The 25,064-nt window shown below is 36.4% G+C and overlaps 1 protein-coding gene across 4 annotated transcripts in view; it reads left to right on the top strand.

The window, feature by feature from the left end:
- The window catches only part of Sik2 (salt inducible kinase 2), a 91,149-nt gene that overhangs the window by 14,619 nt on the left and 51,466 nt on the right, over positions 1–25,064 (top strand). For all 4 annotated transcript variants that reach the window (XR_016532815.1, XM_090319535.1, XM_090319533.1 and 1 more), the window contains exon 3: positions 110–173. Coding sequence is in view for 3 of the 4 variants with exons in the window: in XM_090319535.1 (XP_090175661.1) it covers positions 110–173 (64 nt within the window). In the remaining variant the exon portion in view is untranslated. The remainder of the gene's footprint in view (positions 1–109; positions 174–25,064) is intronic.

The raw sequence follows: 25,064 nt of genomic DNA, 5'->3' as shown, positions 1-25,064 counted from the left end.
TTGTCAGGCAGATTCTTTTATGAGTATTTTGAACTTAGGTAAGTCCATAAAACATTGTGGTAAAGGATTGTCCTTCTTAACAGACTAATACGGAATTATTTTTCAATAGGTAATGGAGACCAAGAGTATGTTGTACCTTGTCACAGAATATGCCAAAAATGGAGAGATATTTGGTAAGATAAAAATACAACTATAAATAATTATTCAAGTTATATAATTAAAGATACTATTCTCTAATTTGTGTTGAAAATGGGATAGTCAAAGATAGGGAGAGATTTCCAGTCATCTTGCAAGAGACTTTTTTCTTTCTTTTTTATCTTTCCTTTTACCTTTCTTTCTAGAAAAGCAATGAAAGCTGATTTTTATTTACTAAGTAGTGCTATAACAGTGATGACCTAAACAACACAATCCCTTAAAGTGTTTATTTTATGAGTGAGGGAAGTGTTCATCATAACTGTTAAGGACCTCAGACCTGTCACTAGACCTCTGTGGAACATGGTTCCTTTAATTCTTGTAAGAAAGGATTTGATTAATTGTCCTCTATGATGTATTCTAACCCTTACATAGTCTATTAGTTCTAGCTTTCATCTAAAATACTTATTTATTTTTACACGATGAATTCAGTGTACTGAAAGTATCTACATATTTTTGGCACTTAACCTAAATTTTAGTCCAAAGTCATTTGTTTGTTTTCCTGGAATTCATTTCAGTAAATATTGTTTTATATGATCAGAGGCACAGAGCTTGTGCCTTTGGATTTTCTCCTAAGAATATCCTTCTCTGGTTTCACTGTGTGTGAATGCTTAGAATCCTGTATAATTTATCATGTCAAAATGGTTTTCAAACAACTTTATTGAGGCATAATTCACTGATAATAGATTATATATTCTAAGGTGTAGGATTTGACATACATGCACATGTTTGCAAAACCATTCCTACTGTCAAATATCCATTATTTTGTAAGAAACTTTCCAAGTAAATCTTCTAAATGTTTTGTACCAGGAGATAACCAGTGGTCCTTTTCTTTTTTTATAGCTTCTGGAATTTTATATCAACAGATAATCATATAGCTAATACTTTTGTCTTCTTCCTTCCCTCTGTATAACTATCTTGAGATTCATCCTTATGTGTACTTCTTTTCATTGCATATAGTATTCTATTATATGAATATACCTAAGTTTGCTTGCCCATCTATTTATTTATAGACATTTGATTGGTTCCAGCTAAATTGCTGCTGATAGCATGTATTAAAAGTCTTTAACTTACAAGCAATATTTACCACTTCATATATAGTATAGGGTTCTTAAAACAATGTGTATCGGTTGTGTCCTTCAAGGCCTCTATGTTCTTTGCTGTCATATTTTATATGTACCCTATTTATAAGACACAATATACTATTGTTCTTTTTCTTGTAATAGTCAGCTGTCTGTTTAAATCCTATTCGTTAGTATTGTTACTCTATCTGTATTCTTCTGCATATTTGCTTTTTTTTTGGCCAGTCCTGGGCTTGATCTCGGGGCCTGAGCCATGTCTTTGGACTTTCTCAAGGCTAGAGTTCTACCACTTGAGCCTCAGCACCACTTCTGGCTTTTTTCTATGTATGTGGTACCAAGGACTCGAACCCAGGTCTTCGTGCATGCTAGGCAAGCACTCTACCACTAGGCCAAACTCCTGGCCCTGTATCTGCATTTTTTAATCTTAATTTTCTTATATGAATTTGTATTTTCATATAGTGTTATTTTCCTTTTTTCCTGAGGGATTTTTATTATTTCTTTTCTTTTTTTGTGGGTCATGTGGCTGGAACTTGGCCTGGGTGCTGCCCCTAAGCTCTTCAGCTTGAGGCTACTGCCGTATCCTGGAGCCAAGCCCCACTTCCCATTTTCTAGAGGTTAATTGGAGATAAGAGTCTCAGATCCAGACTGGCTTTGAACCTTGATCCTCAGATCTCAACCTGTAGCCAGGATTACAGATGTGAGCCACGTGCCCAGCCTGTTTACGTTTTCTTTTGGTAGTTCTGAGATTCAAACCCAAAGCCTGTGTATATAGTAGGCAACTGTTTTTATCCCCAAGCTGTGTTCCAAGCCCCATTTTTGTTTCAACAAAGGTATTAGTTATTTTTTAGTTTACTTTCACTTTTAAGAATGTTATCTTTGGAGCCAGGAGTATGGCTCAGTGAGAGAGCACTTGCCTAGAGCACATGAAACCCTGGGTTTAGCTCCTTGGTACTACCTACGCAGAAAAGACCAGAAGTGGTGCTGTGACTCAAGTGGTAGAGTGCTAGTCTTGAGAAAGCTCAAGGACAATGCTCAGGCCCAGTTCAAGCCCCCAGACTGGCAAAAAAAAAAAGAGAGAGAGAAAGAAATCTGTCATCTTTTTTAGAAAATAATTTTATATAATAGACCCTTTTTTTCCCCTCTGTCTTTTAACATTTTCTGTTTCTGGTTTTAACAATTTGATTATGATATGCTTTTGTTTCGTTTTCTTAGAGTTCTTAATTTAGTGGTCATAGAGCTTCCATTTTCTTCTCTTTTCCTTTAGAGATTCTAGTCCAATACATTTGGAATTGTTTACAGCTAGTCCAGGCTATTTGCTCATTGAATGCTGTTTTTCAGTTTAATTTTTTTTCTCTGTTTTACTTTAAGTAGTTGTCATTTCTCTGTCTTCAAGTTCACTCATCTTTTCTTATTCAGTGGCTGATTTGCAATCATTCCAATTTGAGTGAATTTTGTACAAGTTAGTGAACTTGATCTTTTTTTTTAAAAACTTCTACTGTGTTTACTTATTTGCTGCTACCCTGCTGGTACTAGGACCTGGGCTCTGTCCCTTTGAGCCACATCTCCATTTCAGCTTTTTGCTGGTTAATTGGAGATAAAAGTCTGATGACTTCATGCTGGCTTCAAACTTTAATCCTCAGCACTACTTCCAGTTACTTCCAGTGGTTACTTGAAGATGAAGAGTCTCACAGACTTTCCTGCCCAGGCTAGCTTTAAAATGAGATCCTCAAATCTCAGCCTTCTGAATTGCTAGAGCTATATGAGCCACCAATGTCCAGTTTTACTAAACTTTTTAAATATCTGGAGTACTGTTATAATGACTTTTAATGTTAGTCTGCTAATTCCCATATTCTATAACTTTAGATTGTTTCTCCTCAGCTTTGCTCATTTTTTCCTCCTTCATTACATGCAAAGATGGAGATGGGGGAAGTACAAGAGTTGGTTGAAATATTAAATAGAGTGGTCAAAGAAAGATTTTCTAACATTTAAACAAAGACCTGAAAATACAGCCCTCAAGATACAGGAATGGAAAAATACCCAGAGATAGACGTGTAAATGCAGTGGCCATGAGATAACAGTCTACTTGGTATTGATATTCAAGGGATAATAACAAGGGTAATGTGTTAGAAGCAAGTAAGGGAGAAGAGCAAGAGGAAGGAAGACTGATAGGAAATGCAGTCAAAGTGATAACTGGGAGGCAAGAGTAAGGCAGGTTTCGGGGCTGTGTAGGCATTCGAAGGACTTTTCTCTCACCTTAAATAAAATTAGGGATTTCTGCTTTACAAGAAGGAATAGGAGATACACTAGACCTCCTTGGCACAGGTCAAAACTTTCTTAATAAGGACCAAGAATCACAACAAATCAGAGAAAGGCTGGATAAGTGGGACTGCATTAAACTGCAGAGCTTTTGTCTGACAAAGGACATAGCTAGTAAACTAATTAGGAAGCCTACAGAGTGGAAGAAGATCTTCACCAACCATACAACAGACAAAGGCCTCACATCTAAAATATATCAACAGCTCAAAAAATTGAATCAATCCAAAACTAATCTCCAAAGTAACAACCATCCCATTAAATGATGGGCCAAAGACTTAAAGAGAGTCTTCTCTGAAAAAGAAACAAAAATGGCCTATAGACACATGAAGAAATGCTCCACATCTCTGGTCATAAAAGAAATGCAAATCAAAACAACTCTAAGATTCCACCTCACTCCAGTTAGAATGGCCAGGATCAGGAAAACTAATAACAACAGATGCTGGAGGGGATGTGGCCAGGAGGGATCACTACTACACTGTTGGTGGGAGTGCAAACTCGTTCAACCACTATGGAAAGCAGTGTGGCAGTGCCTCAAAAGGCTAAACATAGAGCTCCCCTATGACCCAGAAATTCCACTACTTAGCATTTACCCAACCATCCAGAAACTAGGGCATACTAAATCCACTAGCACATCAATGTTCATCGCAGCATTATTCACCATAGCGAAGATATGGAACCAACCTAGATGTCCCTCAGTTGATGAGTGGATCAATAAGATGTGGTATTTGTACACAATGGAATTCTATGCTGCTGTCAGAAAGAATGACATTGCCCCATTTGTAAGGAAATGGAAAGACTTAGAAAAGATCATATAAAGTGAAGTAAGCCAGATTTTGCAATAGAGCAAAATCTTGATACAAAAGGCCATATAGTAGGACGCTGAATGAAAGGATCTCTAGGATATAGAAACATAAGCCATATAATGAATGATTGTTGTTCTTAAGGTACTATGTTATCTCTCATCTCTTTTGTTATCCCTTGGTTATCTCATATTGTTACAGTATCTCACTTTGTTACCTGATATATCGGATATATTTGTATTTGGTTATTTGAGATTGGATAGGGAAAGGGGGAAAACAAGATGAAGGGGGGGAGGAAATGGGGACCAAGACATGCGAAAGGGTATCAATGTATGGGAATTAATGCACCATCTATCTGGCAAATATCATGTAACCTTTCTATTAATTACAATAAAAATATATGAAAAAAATTAGGGATTTCTATTGCAAGGTTTTAGTTGAAAAAGGACTGCATCTAAGTTATCATTTTGAAGGAATCACTGTGACACACATTGCTGTGTTGAGAATAGACTGGAGTGGAAAGGGGTGGAAACGGGGAGATCAGGTAGGAGGCTCTTGCAGAAGATAATAGTACAGACCAGAGTTGAAGCTCATGACTCAACAGGGAGTCATGAGTGGTCAAACTCAGAATATATTTTAGAAGTAAAATGAGTATGATTTTTCTCTTCAGATAGAGACGACATAAGTACTGAGTATAAATATGAAAGAGGGTCTGGGAGTTTGGCCTAGTGGTAAGAGTGCTTGCCTAGCATGCACTAAGACCAGGGTTGGATTCCTCAGTACTCCACATACATAGAAGAAGCCAGAAGTGGTGCTGTGGCTCAAGTGGTAGAGTGCTAGCCTTGAGAAAGCCCAAGGATAACGCTCAGGCCCTGAGCTCAAGCCACAGGACTGGCAAATAAATAAATAAATAAATAAATAAATAAATAAATAAATAAGAAAGCAAGCAAGCAGGGTCTGATACTTTGAAACATTCAAACATGAAACAGCTGGGAAAGAGAAGCCAGAAAGTAAGGAAAAGAAGTTTTTCACAGGAAAAGGAATGAACATCTGTGTCAAGCAATGCTTGTAATTCAAGAATAAGTGTTTTTTGTTTTAAATCTGTTTACCTTGGTATTTTTCAGTTGGTAAGAGATGCTTAGGTTGAGTGGCTGGATCAAAAGCTAGATGAAAAAGGTTAAAAGAACAAGTAAGAAAGCCAGGCAAAGTGGCTCATGCCTGTAATCCTAACTACTCTGGAAGTGGTGCTGAGGTTCCAAGGGTAGGGTGGTAGTCTTTAGCTGAAGAGCTCAAGGACAGCACCCAGGCCCAGAGTTCAAGCCCCAGGAAAGACCAAAAAAAAAAGTGAGGAGTGAATATGGCCCGTGGCCAAAGTATATTAGATACGTGTTGGAAATAGGATGTGGAAACCCCCTTTGTACAAGTAATATGCACTAATTTTTTTTAACAAAAAGAACAATGGGAGAAAAGAAATAGGGAGATACTTGCAGAGATAATGAAGTCAAGTGAAGGATTTCTAAGTCTTCACTTATGATAGTTTTAAGCACTTAAGATATTTTAAACTTGATACTTTTATGAAATTGGAAGTGGCTTTACATAATTCAATGTCATTTCTATGAAAATGAGGTGGTCTCAGTTTCTCTTCATTGCAACGACCTTTGCTGCTTACTAAGTTGGAGCACATTTTTCTGTCTACATTAAAGCATGACTTGGCTTATTTTAACATATTAAGTTTATTTTAATGTAAAATATGGAAGACACATGTCCAAGTAAAAGTTTGGAAAGAATGAGGAGTGTAGGTCAAGTGTTAGCGCACTTTCTAGGAGGTTCTAGGTTCAGTCCCCACTATCAGGGAAGTGCAGTTTTCCGGAGGCATGTCTGTGCCACACTGTCTTTCTCTACCACACTTCTTTTCTATAATAAACTTTCCTATCTCCTTAAAAAAAAAATGTAAAGAACCTGTTGAAGATAGAAGAGTTGGCCACTGGGTCTTATTTTCTACTCTGGTAAAGTTAATTTCTGACGATGTAATGAGTAATAGAATATACTTTGAAGGGATGATGAAATCTTTGGATAATCTTCCCTGTTTTAAAATGGAAGATCCTACAGGGAATTTGGAGCTCATTTAGTCCCATTTATTTTCATTTACTTTGACTTTGTCATAGTTTTAGCCCAGTATAACTCATAGTCCTTTTTTTTTATATATTTTTTTTTATGGGGTTCAAACTCTGGACCTGAGCGCTGTCCCTGAGCTCTTTACTCTCCCTCTGGGCTTGGGCATTGTCCCTGAGCTCTTCAGCTCAAGGCTACCACCATACCCCTGAGCCACAGCCCCGTTTTCTAGTGATTAATTGGAGATAAGAGTCTCACATTTTTTAGTGCCCAGGCTGGCCTTGAATGCTGATCCTCAGAACTCTCAGCCTCTTGATTACCGGTGTGAGCCATTGTGCCTGGCAACTTACAGTCTTTGGTCAGAAAAAATACTTATTTCCTTACTTGACTTCATCAAGAACAAAGCCATATGAGATAAGTGTTGGTATTGATTTTCTTTTCGCTGGTCCCTCTTCAGATGGTTTTAAATCCTGCTCATTCAACCTCTAAGTATCTCTTAAAGAAGACCCTTCTCTGCCCCTAGTGCTAATGCTTTTGTTCAGGTATCCTCATTTTTGTCTGTCTATATTCTGCAGTCATTTTCTGATCATTGTGTTTTATATTGTCTCCAGAGTTATTTCTAAATTCCTAATGTAATGATATTAGTTGTGTTTGAATTTTCTGTAATTAATGGCCACTAATTACAGAGAAAGTAATATTGCAAACAATGTAACAGTGTGAGACAGTTGTTAGTAAAATGACTGATGTTTCAGTATCAACTCCACACAAGAGAAGATGTAGTCCAGGCAACATAGTCAAATAGTAAAAAAAAAAAATACGTATAAGGTTTTAAGTGAATTGAGCCAAAAATACTCTTAAGTCAACTGGAAACTTAAACAGAAAAGAGCTACAGAAATTGCACTAAGTTATTCATTTGGTTTGTAACTTTGGAATCAGTATTTAACTTTACAAATATTCTTTTAGTCCTATTCTGTGCTGAGAGTGTTGAATTCGTCTTGTTATTTCATGCCCCTTCCCCATGCCTTTAGTTTCATATTTAGTTGGCCAGCAAATTATACCCTATGTTCTTGCAAAATGACTCAAAATTGAATCCTTCTGCTCCCATAGTCATCACCCTAATCTAGGCTTTCATCACTTCCCAACTCAATTAATGGACCTATTTCTTTACTTGTCAATTACATTTAAGTATAATTTCTGTTTAATCTTCACATATGACTGTTTTATAGTACATTACAACCGTATTTAGTAACCTTCACCTGCCTCCTTTTTATTCATTGGATAAAACCCAAACTCTTTAAGATGCCACTGAGATAGCTCCAGTAAGTAAACGGGCTCTTCTTTGTATAAGACTATTATTTATTTATGTATGTGGACAACCAAACTGCAGATTGTATTCTCTGCTACAGTTAATAAATTAGTCTTTCTCTTTCTTTTTTCATTTTTCTTCTCACTTAATTTATATCTTGCTATCTTACAGGTTTTAACTTTGTAAGACCTATACTTGTGCTATTTTAAGTTGTCAAATTTTATAAGGTTTGTTACAGACAAATCAGACTTCCATCCTCTCCGTTCCCACATCCCCTCCTTAGAGGCAAACCACTTTTAGTTGATTAGTTTAGATTTACCTTTTATGTAGTGTTGCTTCTGGATTTTCATCTGCTTTATGCACAATCTTTGAATTCTTTATTATATGTAAGGGGCATATCTTCTTTTTTTTGGGGGGGGGGTCCATCATGGGGCTTGAACTCTGGGCCTGGGCGCTGTACCTGATCTCTTCAGCTCAAGGCTACCACCCTACCCCTGGAGCCACACTGCCACTTCTGGTTTTCTGGTATTAAATTGGAGATAAGAGTTTCACGGGCTTTGTAGTACCTGGACTGGCTTTGAACCGGATCTTTGGATCTCAGCCTCCTGAGTTGCTAGGATTACAGGCATGAACCACCAAGCCCAACTTAAGAGGCATGTCTTAAAAAGTGTATAAAACCAGCTGTAGCAGAGTTGTTAGGAAAGGGGATTAGGATTATTTGTTAGTATGGCCATCTCCTTTAAGCCAAAAGGTGATAATGATGAAAGAATATTTTCAGGCAGATAAATCTAGCAATGGTTATTTATATTCTACCTCTTATACAAAGAGCTAAATTGTTTTAACAGAACAGTGCCAAAATAATTCTCACATACAATCATAAATAAGTTGAATCAGAGAATACATATTTCCTATAGAAAACAGGGAGCTAAGATCACAAGTAAGCAGAAAATAAAGACCTTAGAGCACTTGGCTTTAAGCTTTCAGGCTGTCATATTGGAAAGATCTGTATAGTCAAGTACAGAATTTTATCTACTCCTAAAACAAACTAAATTTAACTTAGAGTAAAAAATTCCCTCCACGGTTTCTTTTAGAGATTCTAAGTGAGTATTCTTTTTTTTTTTTTTTTTTGGCCTGTCCTGAGCCTTGAACTCAGTGCCTGGGCACTGGTCCTTGGGCTTTCTCAAGGCTGAAGCTCTACCACTTGAGCCATAGCATCATTTCTGACGTTTTCTATGTATGTGGTACCAAGGAATCGAACCTGGTCTTCTTGTATGCTAGGCAAGCACTCTACCACTAGGCTAAATTCCCAGCCTGTGAATATTCTTTTTAAAATGCAAATCTAATCCTTTTTTAAAAGGCTTTGGAGTTTTCACTGCTTTTGGAATAGGATCCTTAACAAGGACAGCAAAACTCAATACACTCACACTTGGATTATAGTTCAGTAGAATAGAATGTTTTTACTCAGCAAGCACAAGGACCTGGTTAATTCTCAGTGTCTACCCTCCCCACTAAAAGCGTTACACTTTGCCCCTAAAATTAATAACAAAGTATGTTTCTTGAATTAGTTGGTGGGTACTATTAATATTTCCATTTTATAACAGAAGAGACTAAGGTACACAAAGTTGAAATAATTGACCCAGAGTTACAGAACAGGTATACAAAATAGTATTACAAAGACTCAAAACCATAGTCTAACTTCTAGGCTGATCTTATAATCATTCTAATGTAACTGGTTATAGATCTTCTTAAAGTTCTTTGAACTTAACAAGATTCTCTGTCTCAGTTACTTTGCTCATTTCAGTTTCATGTGCCTTCCATTTATCTCCTGAAGCATTGAATTGAATCTTGATGGGTACTGTGAATTTAATATACTACCATTAAAGACTAGAAAATGAGAAAGCATTTAATGCTTTTGTAGAGTGTGGTGAGTATACAGTTTCTGTTGATGTAATATTTATCTTTGGCTCTGTACTGCCTTATGTACAGTAGAAATAGGAAGCATTTGGGTCTTTGAAATGTGCTTGGAAAATTGGCTGATAAGCAGACACCAGTGGCTCATAGAAGTCCAGACAGGAAAGTCCATGAGACTCTTTTTCTCCTGTTAACCTCCCAAAAGCCAGAAATGAAGCCGTGGCAAAACTTCCCAATTTTAAGTAAAAAAACTAAAGAATAATGCCCAGTCTGGAGTCCAAGCACCAATACTGCACAAAAAAGAAAATAAATGGATTTCTTACCAAATTGAAGGACAAAATATATTTATCACTCAAGAAATTCAAGACTATAGCTTTTTAAAATTATTGGTTATAAAGTCTTTTTAAATTGGTTCTCAAAATAGAACATGTAAATGTGTAATTCAGAATCTGTGCTCGTGTTTATCTGGAGCCCTGGAAAAGCCTTTGCACTCTACATGTTCCAGTCTGTCTCAGTTTTGTCCACAACATTGATTTTTCCCGTGGAAAGCAATCTATGAAATTAGTCTGCCTAACTAAATAATTAGTCTCTATACTGTTTTTCATGGTTTAAAGGCTGGTATCTGTCTTTTTTCTCTAACAGTAGGTTTCTGGTAAGAAGTTAGCACAATACAAAGCATTCTATTAATGCTTGTTGAATGAATAGTGTAATTGTCTGTTTTGGGCTTGTTTGCTCAGCGAAGCCAGTAGTAGAACACTGTCAGGTTTAAACAGTCTGAGGTATGTCTTTGTTCAGTTTTTAAAAGAAATGTTTACTCTTTGGGAAATAAACATGAAAGAGGAAATACTAATTGAATCCAGGGAGAAAATTGGCTTCTTCTGGGCTACTGAACAGTTTTTGGATACTTACTGATAGTTAACCACCTCACAGTTACTTCCTTTCTTTCAACTTCCAAACTTCTCTAAAAATAACCTTTTTAGGGTACTATGGTCAATAAGTCTATCACATTTAAACTGGGTAGTTTTTGTTTCTCAATATTTCTGTATCAATTGCTTGTCTCTGAAGAATATTTTCTTGGTTAGATAGCATGTATAGAATGGCAAGTGAATTTGCTAAAGAGTGTCCAGGCTATTTATAAAGATAAGGTTTTGACTGGCTTTTTCCTTGGAATCATACGTGTGATTAATGAAAGTTATTCAGGGTTTCCACATTCTTCAGAACTATTTCTCATATTTGTCCATGTGACCACGTGTAATAATGCTGCAAAAATAATAAGGTGGTCACCTCAGCAGACAATTTGGGCACTGTTCAAACAATTAAACCGGCAGTCAGCAGATTCCGGTCTGGTAATTAAATTACTCGGGAGCCTTTGTTTTCAGATTTCTGCTCCTTGGAAGGCTGTGTCTTTCCAGGCTGAACATGTGCCTGAAGTTTATTGATTCATTTCCTGTCTTTCCCTTTCAATGGTAACATATTAAGATGCCAGCTGTGATCATTGGAAAAGGCTTTGTTTGAATCAAAATACCTTTAGACACTTGATTACTCAGACAATCTGAGGGACAACTTTTATGACTGTAGGTTCCTATCTTAATAGCCTGAAGATTATGTTAGGAAAGTAGTAGTTGATTTGCTTTCTGTTCTGAGTAAAGCAAACTGTGAAGGTTATGCTCACTTTAACCAACATGGCCTTAAGTGTTTGTTTTGATTTTTAACTTCATTAACCAGGGTCTAAAATGCCAGATGCTTAAATGTATCTTCACTTCTATTTCTTTCATCATTATTTCACTTCTGGCCATCATCTTTCTCTTGAATTATTTCCACAGCCAGGGGTCTCTCTGCCTTCAGACTAGTTAGTCCCCCTTTCTAAGCTGGTGTCCATGTTACTGTCAAAATGTTCTATAATACTATACTGTCAAATACTATCCTGCCAAAATGTTCTATAATACTGTATAGATTTTGATTCCATCTTTGACATTTTTCTGCTTGTAGTATTTCTCTGGCTCCCTACTTCCTTCAATATAAAATCAAAGACATAGTATGGAACTGATAAAATAACCTGCCCCTATATCTTCCTTTCTGATCACATCCCAGGCACATGTTCTCTGGGTTTTATTTAGTGAACATAATTGCTGTGTAGATGTATAAACAAAACATTGCTTTCACACATCTGAAGGTGATAAATGTCAGTCCAGGAAGATATTGAATTGATGTGTTCTTTAGAAAAGGTATGCAAATGCTGAGTTCAGGCAGCTAAAATTAGACTGCTCTTTGATATTCAATTTAAGGTCTTTCCCCCTTGAAATTTTTATTAAAGGTGTGTGATAAAGTTCTTTGAAGATCTCAGATTTAACTGGATTATATGTAAATCTTGGTAGTTAACATTTTGAAAAAAATACTGTAGTGATTCATGATTCAAGTAGTTGTTATTAGGCTCCCTCCTGTCTTTGTTATAAAAAGAAAAAAAGTCAGAAGTAAAGCCTGTGTGCTAGGCCAAGTTTTCCCTTTAAATTATACTGTAAATATCCTTGGGCAAGCCATATAGCATTTCTGAGTTTCTGTGTCTCACTCAGCCTAACAAGGAGCATGGTAAATGCTGTGTACCTGGTAATAGGACCAATGCTGGGTTTTAAAACTACATAAAGGAATGACTTAATCCCTGCCATAGACGTATTTGTAGTAATTTTCTGGGGCTATCAGTTGATCTCTGCAAATCTCAGAAAATAAAGTTGAGTTTCTGAGCATACATTTGGTGGATGGTACAGATTTCCCAGACTTAATTAAATTGTTATTAAAATCATATGTTTGAAAATATAAGCATAATTGGCTTTAATTTAACAGCCAGATTGCTGAAAGCAGTCCCATTTTTCTGCTAACTTCCATTTTGAATTTCAGTTATGTCCTCAAATTATTGGCAGCCTGCCTTAGTTACAGATCAAAGCTAATGTTTTGTACTATAAGTGAGGAGCTACTTCCATATCTGGCACTAACTACAGTGAAGAGAGTATTAGGCAGGGTATGAAGTCAAACTGATTTTAAATGTACTTGCAGTGTGTGTTACTTAAGCTAACAATGCTGTTGATTATCTCATGCCTTTTTCCTATTCCTGTGTACACCTTTGAGCATAAAGCACTGAGTGTTTTCTGCGTGTGTCTATGTGTGCATATGTGTAAGTATGATATCATCCAAGACCCGTGTTGATCTTAGCCTATGATGTTCCTCTTTCATTCCATCTAATTTATTGTAGATCACAATATATTCCAGTTTTCAGCCCATCAAATCTGTTTAGTTTTATATAATTACTAATTATTAGTTAATTATACTTATTGGTTATTTCTAGGATTTGATGTAGGAAGAAGAAATTAGCAAAATCTCAGTTTGCTATCTCAAAGTAATTAACAACATAAATATAACTTCTTTGTGTATGTTTAACTATTTTAAAATAGATTTGCTTTTTATTAAATAGTCAAAGTTTTAAAAAATGGAAGTATCCAGCTTTGCTATTGGAAAATTATATTAACTAGTATAGAATGTTCTATTTGCTGCCTTATCCTATTATGAGACATTTATTTGACCCATTGTTCAAGAAATAATCTGTAGGCATCTTGTCTAGGCATTTGAGCCAGAGGGTATAAAATGGAGCAAAGTCTACAGAAATATAAAGAACTAAACACAGTTATTATTATTCTATACATTATGAAAGTACTAGACAAGTTATTTAAAAAGTAAATGATAAGCAATTATTAAGAAGCAGAGGTAGTATTTGTAGGGTATAGTGTTACAAATTAAAATGGCAATATAACATTTGTTAAGCATCATCAGGGCCATCAAATCTGCCATTTTCTTTTTAGTCCTTACTCTTTCTGTCTTCATGGAAGCAACTTAAAACTTAAGCAAGCACTTACTCTCTTTTTTTTTCTCTTGGAAATCCTCTTCTGCAACAGGTTTCTTTTCCTTCTCTTAGATCATTCTCATGTTTTTCTTCTAAAATGAGGAGTTTTGTACATCTTACTGTGCACTCCTTTTAGACAGATGATTTTCAAATCTATACCTTGAGCTTTTAAATTTTCCTGAAATCCAAGTCCTTCCTTTCTTTCCTGATATTGGAAAAATAAGGTATAAAACTGAGAATATTATCTTCTCTTTTAAATAAACTCTCCTTTTTTCAAAATTCTCTCACCAGTATAACCATTATTATACTACTGAATTATCTTGGACTAGTCCTTATTCTTCCATGTTAAAAAGTTGGTTGCTTAGCCTTACAGATTTTCTTTGAATTTATTTATTTATTTATTGCCAGTCATGGGCTTGGGCTCAGAGCCTGAGCACTGTCCCTGGGTTTTCTCAAGGCTAGAGCTCTGCCACTTGAGCCACAGCACCATTTCTGGCTTTTTTTCTGTGTGTGTGATACTGAGGAATTGAACCTGGGTCTTCGTGCATGCTAGAAAAGCACTCAACCACTAGGCCAAACTCCTGGCCCTTTTCTTTCTTTTTTTTTTCTTTCTTTCTTTCTTTCTTTCTTTCTTTCTTTCTTTCTTTCTTTCTTTCTTTCTTTCTTTCTTTCTTTTGTGTGTGTGTGTGTGAGTCATGGGACTGGGACTTGAATTTTGTGCCTGGGCACTATTCTTGAGCTCTTCACCTCAAAGCTAACATTCTACAGCACCACACACCACAGCACGGCACACCACAGCACCACTTCAGGTTTTCTGGTGATTAATTGGAGATAAGAGTCTCATGGACTTTCATGCCCTGGCTGGCTTTGAACTGTAATCCTCAGATCTCAGCCTCCTAGGTACCTAGAATTATAGGCATGAACTACAGGTGCCTGGCTAATTTGTTCCTTCTTTTCTTTCTTTCTTTTTTTCTTTCTTTCTTTCTTTCTTTCTTTCTTTCTTTCTTTCTTTCTTTCTTTCTTTCTTCTCTTTTGTGGGTCATGGGGCTTGAACTCGGCCTGGGCACTGTCCCTGAGCTCTTCACTCCAAGGCTACCATCCCACCCCTGGACCTGGGTGTTGTCCCTGAGCTCTTCAGCTCAAGGCTACTACCCCACCCTTGAGCCAAGTCCCACTTCCGTTTCATACTTAACTTTCATACTTAACTGTATGAATGTTTACTTTGCTATTCTGTTTATAGAGAACTGTACCCTTCTTGATATGTAAACACACTGGAACTCTACCTTATAAGAAGTAGCCTAGTCTCGACAATCACAAGTGACCCAATGTTAGTTAACCACCCGGGCCTGTTTTGCCCACTGCAGAGTATGCCAATCACAGACACAACAAGAATTAAAAAAATAATTTATTCACCAGATAGCCAAATATGAGATGGCAGACCTAAGTCTCAAATGCCCCTCACCCTCACCTCAAGGATTATATTGTGGAATAAAGAAACAGTTGTCTAAGGCAATGGGAAAGGAGAATGGAGACCAGAAAAATGGAGCAGTTGATAACCAGCACATGTGTAGTCACACTTCATGATGCTTCATAGGATACATGTTTGGAAAATAGGGTGGAGGTGAGTCCTGTGCCATCCAGAGGTTTACCCATTCACCCGGGCCCACATTGAAGGGTCAGTGTTTTCAAATCATCCAAGTTAGAAACAGGGCCTTCAACTTCCTGAAAACAGCTTAGACAGTGGTTTCTATGACTCCTAGGTACTATCTGTAGGTCATCTATAAAATAAGTGGTAAAATTAATTAACTACAAACAAGAACAGCCAGATTTACTGAAATTTCTCCTTGGTGTCATCATGTTGCAATAAAACAGACTCAGGCTGTAATCATGCATTTACCTCCATTTTCTGTAGGTCACTTCCTTTTCTCTGTCTATAAATATAACTTGTCCATGTGGTGGAGCGGGACTGTTGTGCACCATTTTGGATCCAGACTGCTCTCCCGATTCTAGAATTGCAAATAAGGCCAATTAAGAGCTACAAAACTAGATTCTTGTCTCTTAACAAGTAATTCTCAAAGTTAGCTTTTCTGAATCTCAGATTCTCATTTGGAATGAACAAGCAAGAATGTTGTAGTACTTAATAACTGTTACTTTCTTCTTTCCTTTTCCTCAAGTCAGCTTGGATGGTTCTCGTTTCTCTTGTCGTTTTACATAAGTAAGCCATCACTCCTTTGAATTGTTTTTCATTCCCACCCACTAGTTCTTACATACCAAGTGAGTATACTACAGTTCTCACACTGACTTACAAAATTAGCATAAAACTCCACACACTTACAGGAGTAGGCCAGAAATGAAACAAGTAGCAGGTTAACTCAACTTCTGTCCACCATGACAACCACTCAAGTTTTGTTAATTTTATAGAATGACTGACTGAACTCAAGAAAACAGTTTGCTTACATTAGACAGTTTATTATAACCAGTACAGCTTAGGAACCCAAATGGAAGAGAGATGTACATCAGTGGTGGGGCAGAACTTGAATATCTTCTCTGAGCACACAACTCCTGGTACCTGGATGTCGCCAACCTGGAACCGCATCAAACCTGGAGTTTTTGTTTTTGTTTTTGTTTTTGCCAGTCCCGGGCTTAGACTCAGGGCTTGAGCAGTGTCCTTGGGCTTTTTTTAAGGCTAGAGTTCTACCACTTGAGACACAGCACCACTTCTATTTTTTTCTATTTATGTGGTACTGAAGAATCGAACCTGGATCTTCATGTATATTAAGCAAGCACTCTACCACTAGGCCAAACTCCCAGCCCCCAAACCTGGAGTTTTTATTCAAGTTCCTTTACATAGGAACAACTGACAGAAATCATTGGCCATTGGTGATAAACTCAATCTCCAGTTTCTTGTGCTCCCTCAGGGCCCAGAAACAAAGCTGAAAGTTCTAACCCTCTAATCACAATTTTTTCTTCTGGTTGCTATAATATAGCAGCTAGCCCTCAATCTTAACTCTGGTGTGGTTAAAAGGAGATAAAAGATATTTCTATCACTCAGAAATTCCGGAAGTTTTGGAAGCTGTATGCCTATAATATAGATAAGGCCATATAGACTAGATTATTGTCACAACCCCTGAATTCACTCACCCTCTTTTTTTTTTTTGCCAGTCCTGGGGTTGGACTCAGGGCCTGAGCACTGTCCTTGGGCTTTCTTGAGGCTAGAGCTCTACCACTTGAGCCTCAGCACCATTTCTGGCTTTTTTCTATGTATGTGGTACTGAGGAATCGAACCTGGGTCTTCGTGCATGTTAGGCAAGCACTCTACCACTAGGCCAAACTCCCAGCCCCTTTCTCACCCTCATTTTTACCAGTTTTCATAGCTCAGTTCACAATTCATTTCATTTGTGAAGCCACCTTACAAGTTCCCATATTAGCAAAGATTTTTTTCACTCACTTCTTATGGGGTTCTTGGTGTCAAGTACTGTTCTTGCTTTATGTATTTTTCTCTCAGTACATTGTGGTTTTCCCAAGGACATGATCTGTCTTATTTATGTTCTATATTTTCAACATGCAGTGTATGCATATAATGGGTACTCAGTATCAGGATGAGCCAAAAAAAGATAACTGCATTATATTTTAATTTCTTGAGGTGCAGAGGTTCAGACCCAGAGTCTTGTATATGTCAAACAAATCTTTTACCTTTATCTTTTTTTCCTTTACCTTATTAAATATAGCCAGGCAGTCTTCACAAATTTATGAATATGTGCGGCGGTTTTTTGTTGGTTTTTGTTTTGTTTTTTATAGGTCATGGGGATGAACTCTGAGCCTGAACGCTGTCCCTGAGCTCGTCAGCTCAAGGCTACTGCCCAACCCCTGAGCCTAGGCCCTGTCCCTGAGCTCTTCAGCTCGTGACTACCACCCTACCCTTGAGCCACAGCTTCACTTTAATTGGACATGAGTCTCTCATTCTTTAGTGCCCAGGCTGGCTTTGAACAGTGATCCTCAGATCTCAGCCTCCTGAGTAGCTAGGATTACAGGCCTGAGCCACCTTGTCCAGCTGATTAGATAGATGTTATTTGTATTATAACCAATGATCTTTGATTTGTGGGGGATGAGAATGGTACTAGGATTTAAACTTAAAGCCTTACACTTACAGGCAGAGTTAGTGCTCTACCATTGAGCTACACCTTCCACACAGCATTCTTTCTGGTTATTTTTGAGATAGGATTGGGCTTCCTGCCTGCACATACCTGATCCACTTACTTTAGACTTTTTGTGGTTGCCTCCCTCCATGGAGATAGTAGAGTCTCACTGAATTTTCTCCTTGGGCTGTCCTCAAGCTGTGAAGTTTCCAGTTGCAGCTTCTACATAATTGAGGATGAAAGGCAAGTGTCACTTGTAAACTTTTGTGCTGGAGCTGACTTCAAACCACGATCTTCCCAATCCCAACCTTTTATATAGTAGCTTTCAGGGATAAGCCACTGGTACCTGACAGTTATTTGTTGATTTTTGCAACATAATACATGAAGAAAAATCCTTGCTATATATAATATAAATATGTATTTATATATATATGAAGGCAGTATATTTAATACCTGTCATAGAGAAAAGTACAAGAAAATTTTTATTTCCCTGAAGGAGCTAAGAAAAAAGAGGTTGTTTTTTTTTTTTCTTTAACATATTGGCCACATGGCATGTATCTCATTTTCTGTGTGACTGCTCTCACCATTTCTTTGGCTTAGCTCAAATTTGCTTTAATGAAGCTACCACCTTCACCTGTTAGTTTATTTCCAAACATATATTCTAAGTGTACAATGTGTCTCCTGTTTAAAATATGAAGATGAGGAAAACTGAAAGTCTCAAACTGTCATGACGTTTTGTTTCTACATTGTATAAGGATTTAATTTGCAAGTCTTACACAACTTTGTTAACTAACTCTTAAAAACTTTCTAGACCTTTTATTTTTAAGAAAGAAAATATGTAAATGAATGATAGGAGTATAAATGTAAGTGGCTTTGATAGGTTTTATAATGTTAAGTAAAAAAATTAAGATATTAAAAATAAGTGAGAATATATGTGGTCTGATTGCATTTGAAGTTTAAAATACGTTGTTACTATTTAATATGCTTACTCTTGGAAGTAGTTTAGAGTCCTTTGGGGCTACTATAATAAAATAAATTAGACTGGATAACTTTTAAACAACAGAAATAGATTTCTCAGTGTTCTGGAGGCTGCTAAATCCAAGGTGAGAGTGCCTCTGGTGTCTAGTAAGAGCTGGTGTCTTCCTGGGCAGCACCTGCTACTCCCTCTGTCCTCACCTGGGTCAATAGGTGAGTAACTCATTTATGTGAGCACTGATTCTTGAGTAGTGTGCTCTTAGGGTATAATCCCCAAAGACTCCCCACCTTCTAATCCTTTCACATTGAGGATTTCAACATAGGAAGACTGAGGGGGATCCAGATGGAGACCCAGATTCAGACCATAGTTTATAATGTATGGCTCATATGGATTTATTCTTGTATTAAATATTTATACATAAATTACCAATATTGTACTATACCTATATATTTTCATTAGTATAAAGAAAAACTTGGAAATATGAAGCAAGCTGTATAATGAAATTGTGAGGTCTTTCATTTGCACATTATGGTTTGTTTTTTTTGTTGTGAGGGGGGGTTGTTTGTCCAGAGGCTTGAACTCAGGGCCTGGATGTTGTCCTTGAGCTTTTTTGTGATCAAGGTTAATGCTCTGTCACTGAAGCCAAAGTTCCATCCACAGTTAGTTTGTTTGTTTGGGGGGGTTCTTGCTGATTACTTGGAGATAAGAGTCTCACACATAGACTTCCCTGCCTAGTTTGGCTTTGAACCACAATCCTCAGTTCTTAGCCTTCTTAGTAGCTAGGACTAAAATTGTGAGCCATGGGTGTTCTGTGCACCTTATATGTTTGTATAATTGCATTCTTTTACAGTACGTGTGCTCTGCTTTTATTCTTGCAAAAAATATATTTTCATTTGGAAAAATGAGTTAGCTCTTCAGTTCAGTTTAGAGACATTTTAGAGTATAGATCTTTTGGAGAAGATCCAAGTAGGCAGGAGAGTATGGCAAGAGCGTCTTATTGCTGGAAAATGTGTCTCTTTACCAATTATGGTCTCTCAGTGTGTTCTTGAATTGTTAGCAAAGTGAATACTTTTTTACTCTTTCCTAAATTCTGTCAGGGTACGCATCTTTTATAATTGATATGTTATGTAGCTTGTCAGTTCCAGTGTTCTAGCGCCTATTATATTTCAGCATACCATAGCTGGTTAGAGTAGTGTCACATAGTTTCATTCTTTTTTCTGCGCATTTGTCTCTCCATCTGTGAGCACAACATTTTGTTGATCCTTGCACATACCCCATGTATCTATCTATACTCTGCCTTGAAATCTGCTAATCAAACACTATACACTTTAGTTGGTGGCCATTGCATTCTAAAACGATGTATTGTTCTTGCAAGTACATAGTAAATTATTTTCCCTAGCTTACATATCATCTTGTCTACAAGTGAGGTAAAGGAATCTTGAATATATGAAATTTATAATGCTGTACTGAGAAAAGAGACTCAGCTAGATCCTTATAATATTCTTAGCTTTATTATGTAGTTACATCATTTACTTAGAACTAATAATACTTGTTTGTGGAGGTAACCCAACAAGGAATGAACATTCATTCATTCATTAGGATAATACAAGGGAATGTGTGTGAGAGCATTTTATAGATGGCAACATGCCATGCAGTCCTAAATCTGCACTTTTGTTACTGTGCTCATTCAGAGTCATTGTAAAGGCACAGATGGTAGTGGTAGAGTTATGCTGGTGGTGTGAGTACAAAAGGAAGATAGTGCTAGTGCTTTTTCTACCTCTTTTTCTCATAGCTAACAGAAGAGCTCTTTTATAATTTTTTTAAATTGTTCTACAACAGTTTAAAAGAAATGTACTCATTGCCCGAGTTAACTTTTTATACATCACTTTTATAACAGTAAAAATATATAAATTCTCAAAATGCCCAACAGCACTCATATAAATATTTGTACATCCACAAGCCAATCTAGGGATTGAAGAGAAGCAGAAAAATAGTGTCATATAAGAACAAGCAAATTAGAGCTATGCGTAGATGCTGTTTCGTAACATTATTACCAGTTCATTAGTCCCAAATGTTTTATTATATGATTGAGTGAATAAGTCATTTCCACACAAAATATTGAATACTTAAATGTGCATTCTTTCTGTAAATATACTAAGCAGCTAAAACTAGCTTAGTATTCTTAGTTTAGATAAATTTTAGATTTTTTATGTAAACTTTCCTAAGAATATCCTCCTTCAGGCTCACTCTTATGTGAATTAGGCCTGTTGTTTTGTTGTGTGTATGTGTGTGTTTTCAGTAATTATCTTTTCCTTTTCTATGAAGAAAAAAGACAAAATATAACTACCATTAGATTCATAGTTAACTTGCTCTGTAAAGCCTAGAAAGAAAATTTCAGCCTCTACACTGCAAATCATTAAGAAAAAGCTCTTATGAAAAGACATTCCAGGGCTGAGAATATGGCTTAGTGGTAGAATACTTGCCTCGAACGCATGAAGCCCTGGATTTGTTTTCGCCATACCACATTAACAGAAAAAGCAGGAAGTGGCACTGTGGCTCTAGTGGTAGAGTACTAGCCTTCAACAAAAAGAAGCTTGGAGATAGTGCCCAGGCCCTGAGTTCAAACCCTAGGACTGGCAAAAAAAAAAAAAAAAAAAAAGGAAAAGAAAAAAAGAACACTCCAAGAGGATCACAGGCTCAATACCTAGGTGCATATGATCATATAAAATGATATTTAGCTAAATGAACTCCAAGAAATGGAAACTAGAGGGTTTTTTTCCCTTTTGTTGATATATTGTTTTCAGTACCTTTTTTTTTGTTTGTAAATTTATCTATTTGGGGGAGGGTACCGGAGAAGCACAGAAATGGTGGAACAAAGTATAAGCAAATGCAGCAGTGATACTTACTAGACACTACGTTGAAAATGATCTACTCAGCTTGTGGTAGGGGGATGGGAGGGAAAAACAGACAAAAGGAGGAAAAGAATGCTACTGTTCAAAAAGAAATATACTTATTATCTGACTTATGTAACTGTAACCCCTCTATACCTCACATTTATAGTAATAATAAGAAAGAGAAAAAAAAGGTATTCCCTTGAAAGGCATAAATGCTTCTTTGCTTATCATTTTTAAAATATCCCATTTGTTGTATATTCATTGCAAAACTATTGCTATGATACTAAAGCATAGTTACAGAATCTTTGGCATAATTATTAGTTTGGGAGAAAGTAAAAGCTAGATATCCATATTTAAAAATATAAACATTTTGTTGATATTTAAAAATAATTCTCAATTGCTCCCATTACCTAATTCATGTCTTTAGTAAGTTGAATAGCAGACTACAAACGATTTGAGTATGGTGCTGTTTTTCCCAAGTCACTATATCTTTAAAATGAAAAAAATGCCCTTTATAAAATTACCTAAAGTGAACAAAGATAATAAACATGAAGCAAGATTATATTCAACAGAGCTAACACCAAAGCAGACATACTATTGTTTATTCTAAAATTTCTAATAGGCATGCGTTTTCTAGAAAAAGTTTTATTACACTTTTCAGCATAGAGTTAAAATTTATATAACTTATATAATTATAATTTATATAATTTATAACAGTATGTATCTATATAAATAAAAATTATTTTTTCTGTTTTTACTTGTGACCTCTTCTGTCTTTTATGAGTGCTTCAGACTTTAATTTTATGACAGTGTTAGGCTGCTTCAAGCTATATATTCTTAGCTTGAAATGCCCAGTTTTTCACAAACTATGTGCAGTGAATATCTTTGATTCATCTAAAATATAATTACATGAGAGTAATTTAAATAAAATTAGTGTAGTGATCTGGAGGAATTAAGTGGACTATGAGTTCTAATGGGAGACCTGCTTGTTTCTAATTTTAGTAGGGTTTTTGTTGTTATTGTTGTTGTTTCTGCCAGTCCTGGGGCTTGAACTCAGGGCCTAAGCACTGTCCTTGGGCTTTCTCAAGTCTAGAGCTCTACCACTTGAGCCACAGCACCATTTCTGACTTTGTCTATGTATGTGCTAGGCAAGCACTCTACCACTAAATGGAATTCCTGGCCTTTAGTGGGGTTTTTAAAAGCTAAATTTGTGTGCTTCTAGTTGTAAAAATAACCATTGTTTGTACATTCATCCACTTATTCACCAGAGATACATTAAATACCTATACTATGTCAAGAATTTCATGCCAGTGGCATATATATTACCCTGACCAGCATAACTTCACTGAGTGTAGAGATCAGATAACATCTATATGTGATTGTGTACTTTGCCTCACAAGGAACCTTCTCAAGAACTTAAAAGTAGTGCATAGTGTTCAGTTATAGCAGTAAAAATGCAGACTTGTGTGAAAATAAAAATCACATAAAAGTTAGATTCAATCCAGGTCCACTGCCAGCCCTATAATATTCCACCTGAAATTTTAGGACCACTCAGAGGTTTCTGGGATGTGAATTATCTTTCCTCCTCAGGTCTGTCTTCTTCCCTTACATGTTATCTAAAATTTATTTACTTTGAAAACATTTTAATTCCACTTTGCTTTTTATACTGTTGTATAGATTGGCATTCATGTCTGTATTGTAGAATTTGAAAATCAATTTTAAGGTAGAATTCATTAAGATTTGAAACAAAGATTATGAGGAAAGCAAAACTAGAAATAATTCAGGTAGAAAAAATAATCTCATGATTTCTCCTAAGGAATTCCTGTTTTGTTATTTTAGTTTTTCAATGTGAAATAAATGCATTTGAAGGAGAAGGAAAGCACATAGAAGTTCTGATATTAAGATTATAGTGGCTGGTTCTCTTTTCTTTACTCAATAGTTTATTTGTTGGAATTTCTGATAGTTTCACAACTTACTATGCAGTAGGTGCAGTAAGAACAAACACCCTATGAACTGAGCCAATATTATTCAAACAATATTTTGCCATTGTCAGATGGTTTGGCCAAACTAGATACTGATTGCTGCCTCATTTTCTTCTCTTATTCGTTGACTAAGTTGTATGATGTTGTCACTTGCTACCCTGACTGTAGTTCTATCTATATAAAAACAAACTGTGACTTATTTCAAATTAAGATAAATGCTTTAATATTGTGACTTGTTTAATCAGAGTAAGTGACTTGTAAAAGTGTTCTTCAGTTCTAGACAGGCATCCTAAGTAGCTTTTAAATTAGTTCTCCACACCTAAATGCAAGTGAGAATTGTACATTTTCCTGCTTGTCATCAGCTGCCTCTTCTCCACATTCTTACCCACGTTTCACTAACTATGTCCATCTGTTGTGTCTTATTAAGAATCTGCACACCCACTCGCTGCATGCTTTTACGGTATTGTATGAAAGCTTCATGGCAAATGTGGCTATGCTGTACAGGAGGTTAAAATCTCTCTCCCTGGTAAGCATTAGTTTCATTTTCTACTACAGATGCAGGTACTTTACAAGGTAATTGTAAGTATGAAATCTGATTTTAGAACACATTGCAGTGGTTCCTTTGAGAGAAAAATCTATCCTAGAGAAAATTTTTTTTTCTAGACAAGATCTCACTATGTGGCTCAGGGTGGCCTCAGATCCTCCAATCATAGCATCCTGAATGCTAGTGTTACCATGTGTAGTTTAAATTTAAAAATGTGTGTTTTCCCCAACCTTTGTTTATCTCTACTACTAGAAAAATCTGAAGTCTTAAATGTCTTTATGTATGGCAATGAGTATCATTTTTATTTCAATTGTTATTGCTTTAAAATTTTATTTCAGCGATTGCTTGAAATCTGGGTAGGAAATGTACTTCTTTTTTGCTCTACATGTAAGGTTTTGACAGTAACAATGATAGCAGTGATACATATTATTGAAAGTACAATAGCTTGAGAGGCCTTCATTGACTTACTCAAGTTAAGTGGCTCAGGTGCAAGACTCCATTGCTGTGGTTGCTTATTGCTTATAGGACTGTCTGTCTCTTCTGCTATAAGCTCATTCTGGGCAGAGGGTTTTTTTTTGTTTTGTTTTGTTTTGTTAATTTACACTTCTTATTTATATGTTTAGTACTTGGCAGAGTGCTGAGCCCACAGCATTTTGTTTTTGTTTTTTGCCAGTCCTGGGCCTTGAGCTCAGGGCCTGAGCACTGTCCTTGGGCTTTATCAAGGCTAGAACTCTACCACTTGAGCCACAATATCACTTCCGGCCTTTTTCTATATATGTAGTACCAAGGAATTGAACTCAGGTCTTCATGCACACCAGGCAAGCACTCTACCACTAATCCAAACTCCCAGCCCCCCACAGCATTTTATAAATATTTTGAATATCTATTAAGGGGTTGAGAGAACTTACTCTCCCTCCACCCCCA

The sequence above is a fragment of the Megascapheus bottae genome, chromosome 27 (assembly GCF_031878675.1).
Source record: "Megascapheus bottae isolate mThoBot1 chromosome 27, mThoBot2.hap1, whole genome shotgun sequence".
In the NCBI taxonomy this organism is placed as follows: Eukaryota; Metazoa; Chordata; class Mammalia; order Rodentia; family Geomyidae; genus Megascapheus; species Megascapheus bottae.
The sequence above is the reverse complement of the archived record's forward strand: the minus strand, read 5'-3'. Positions and strand labels throughout refer to the sequence as shown.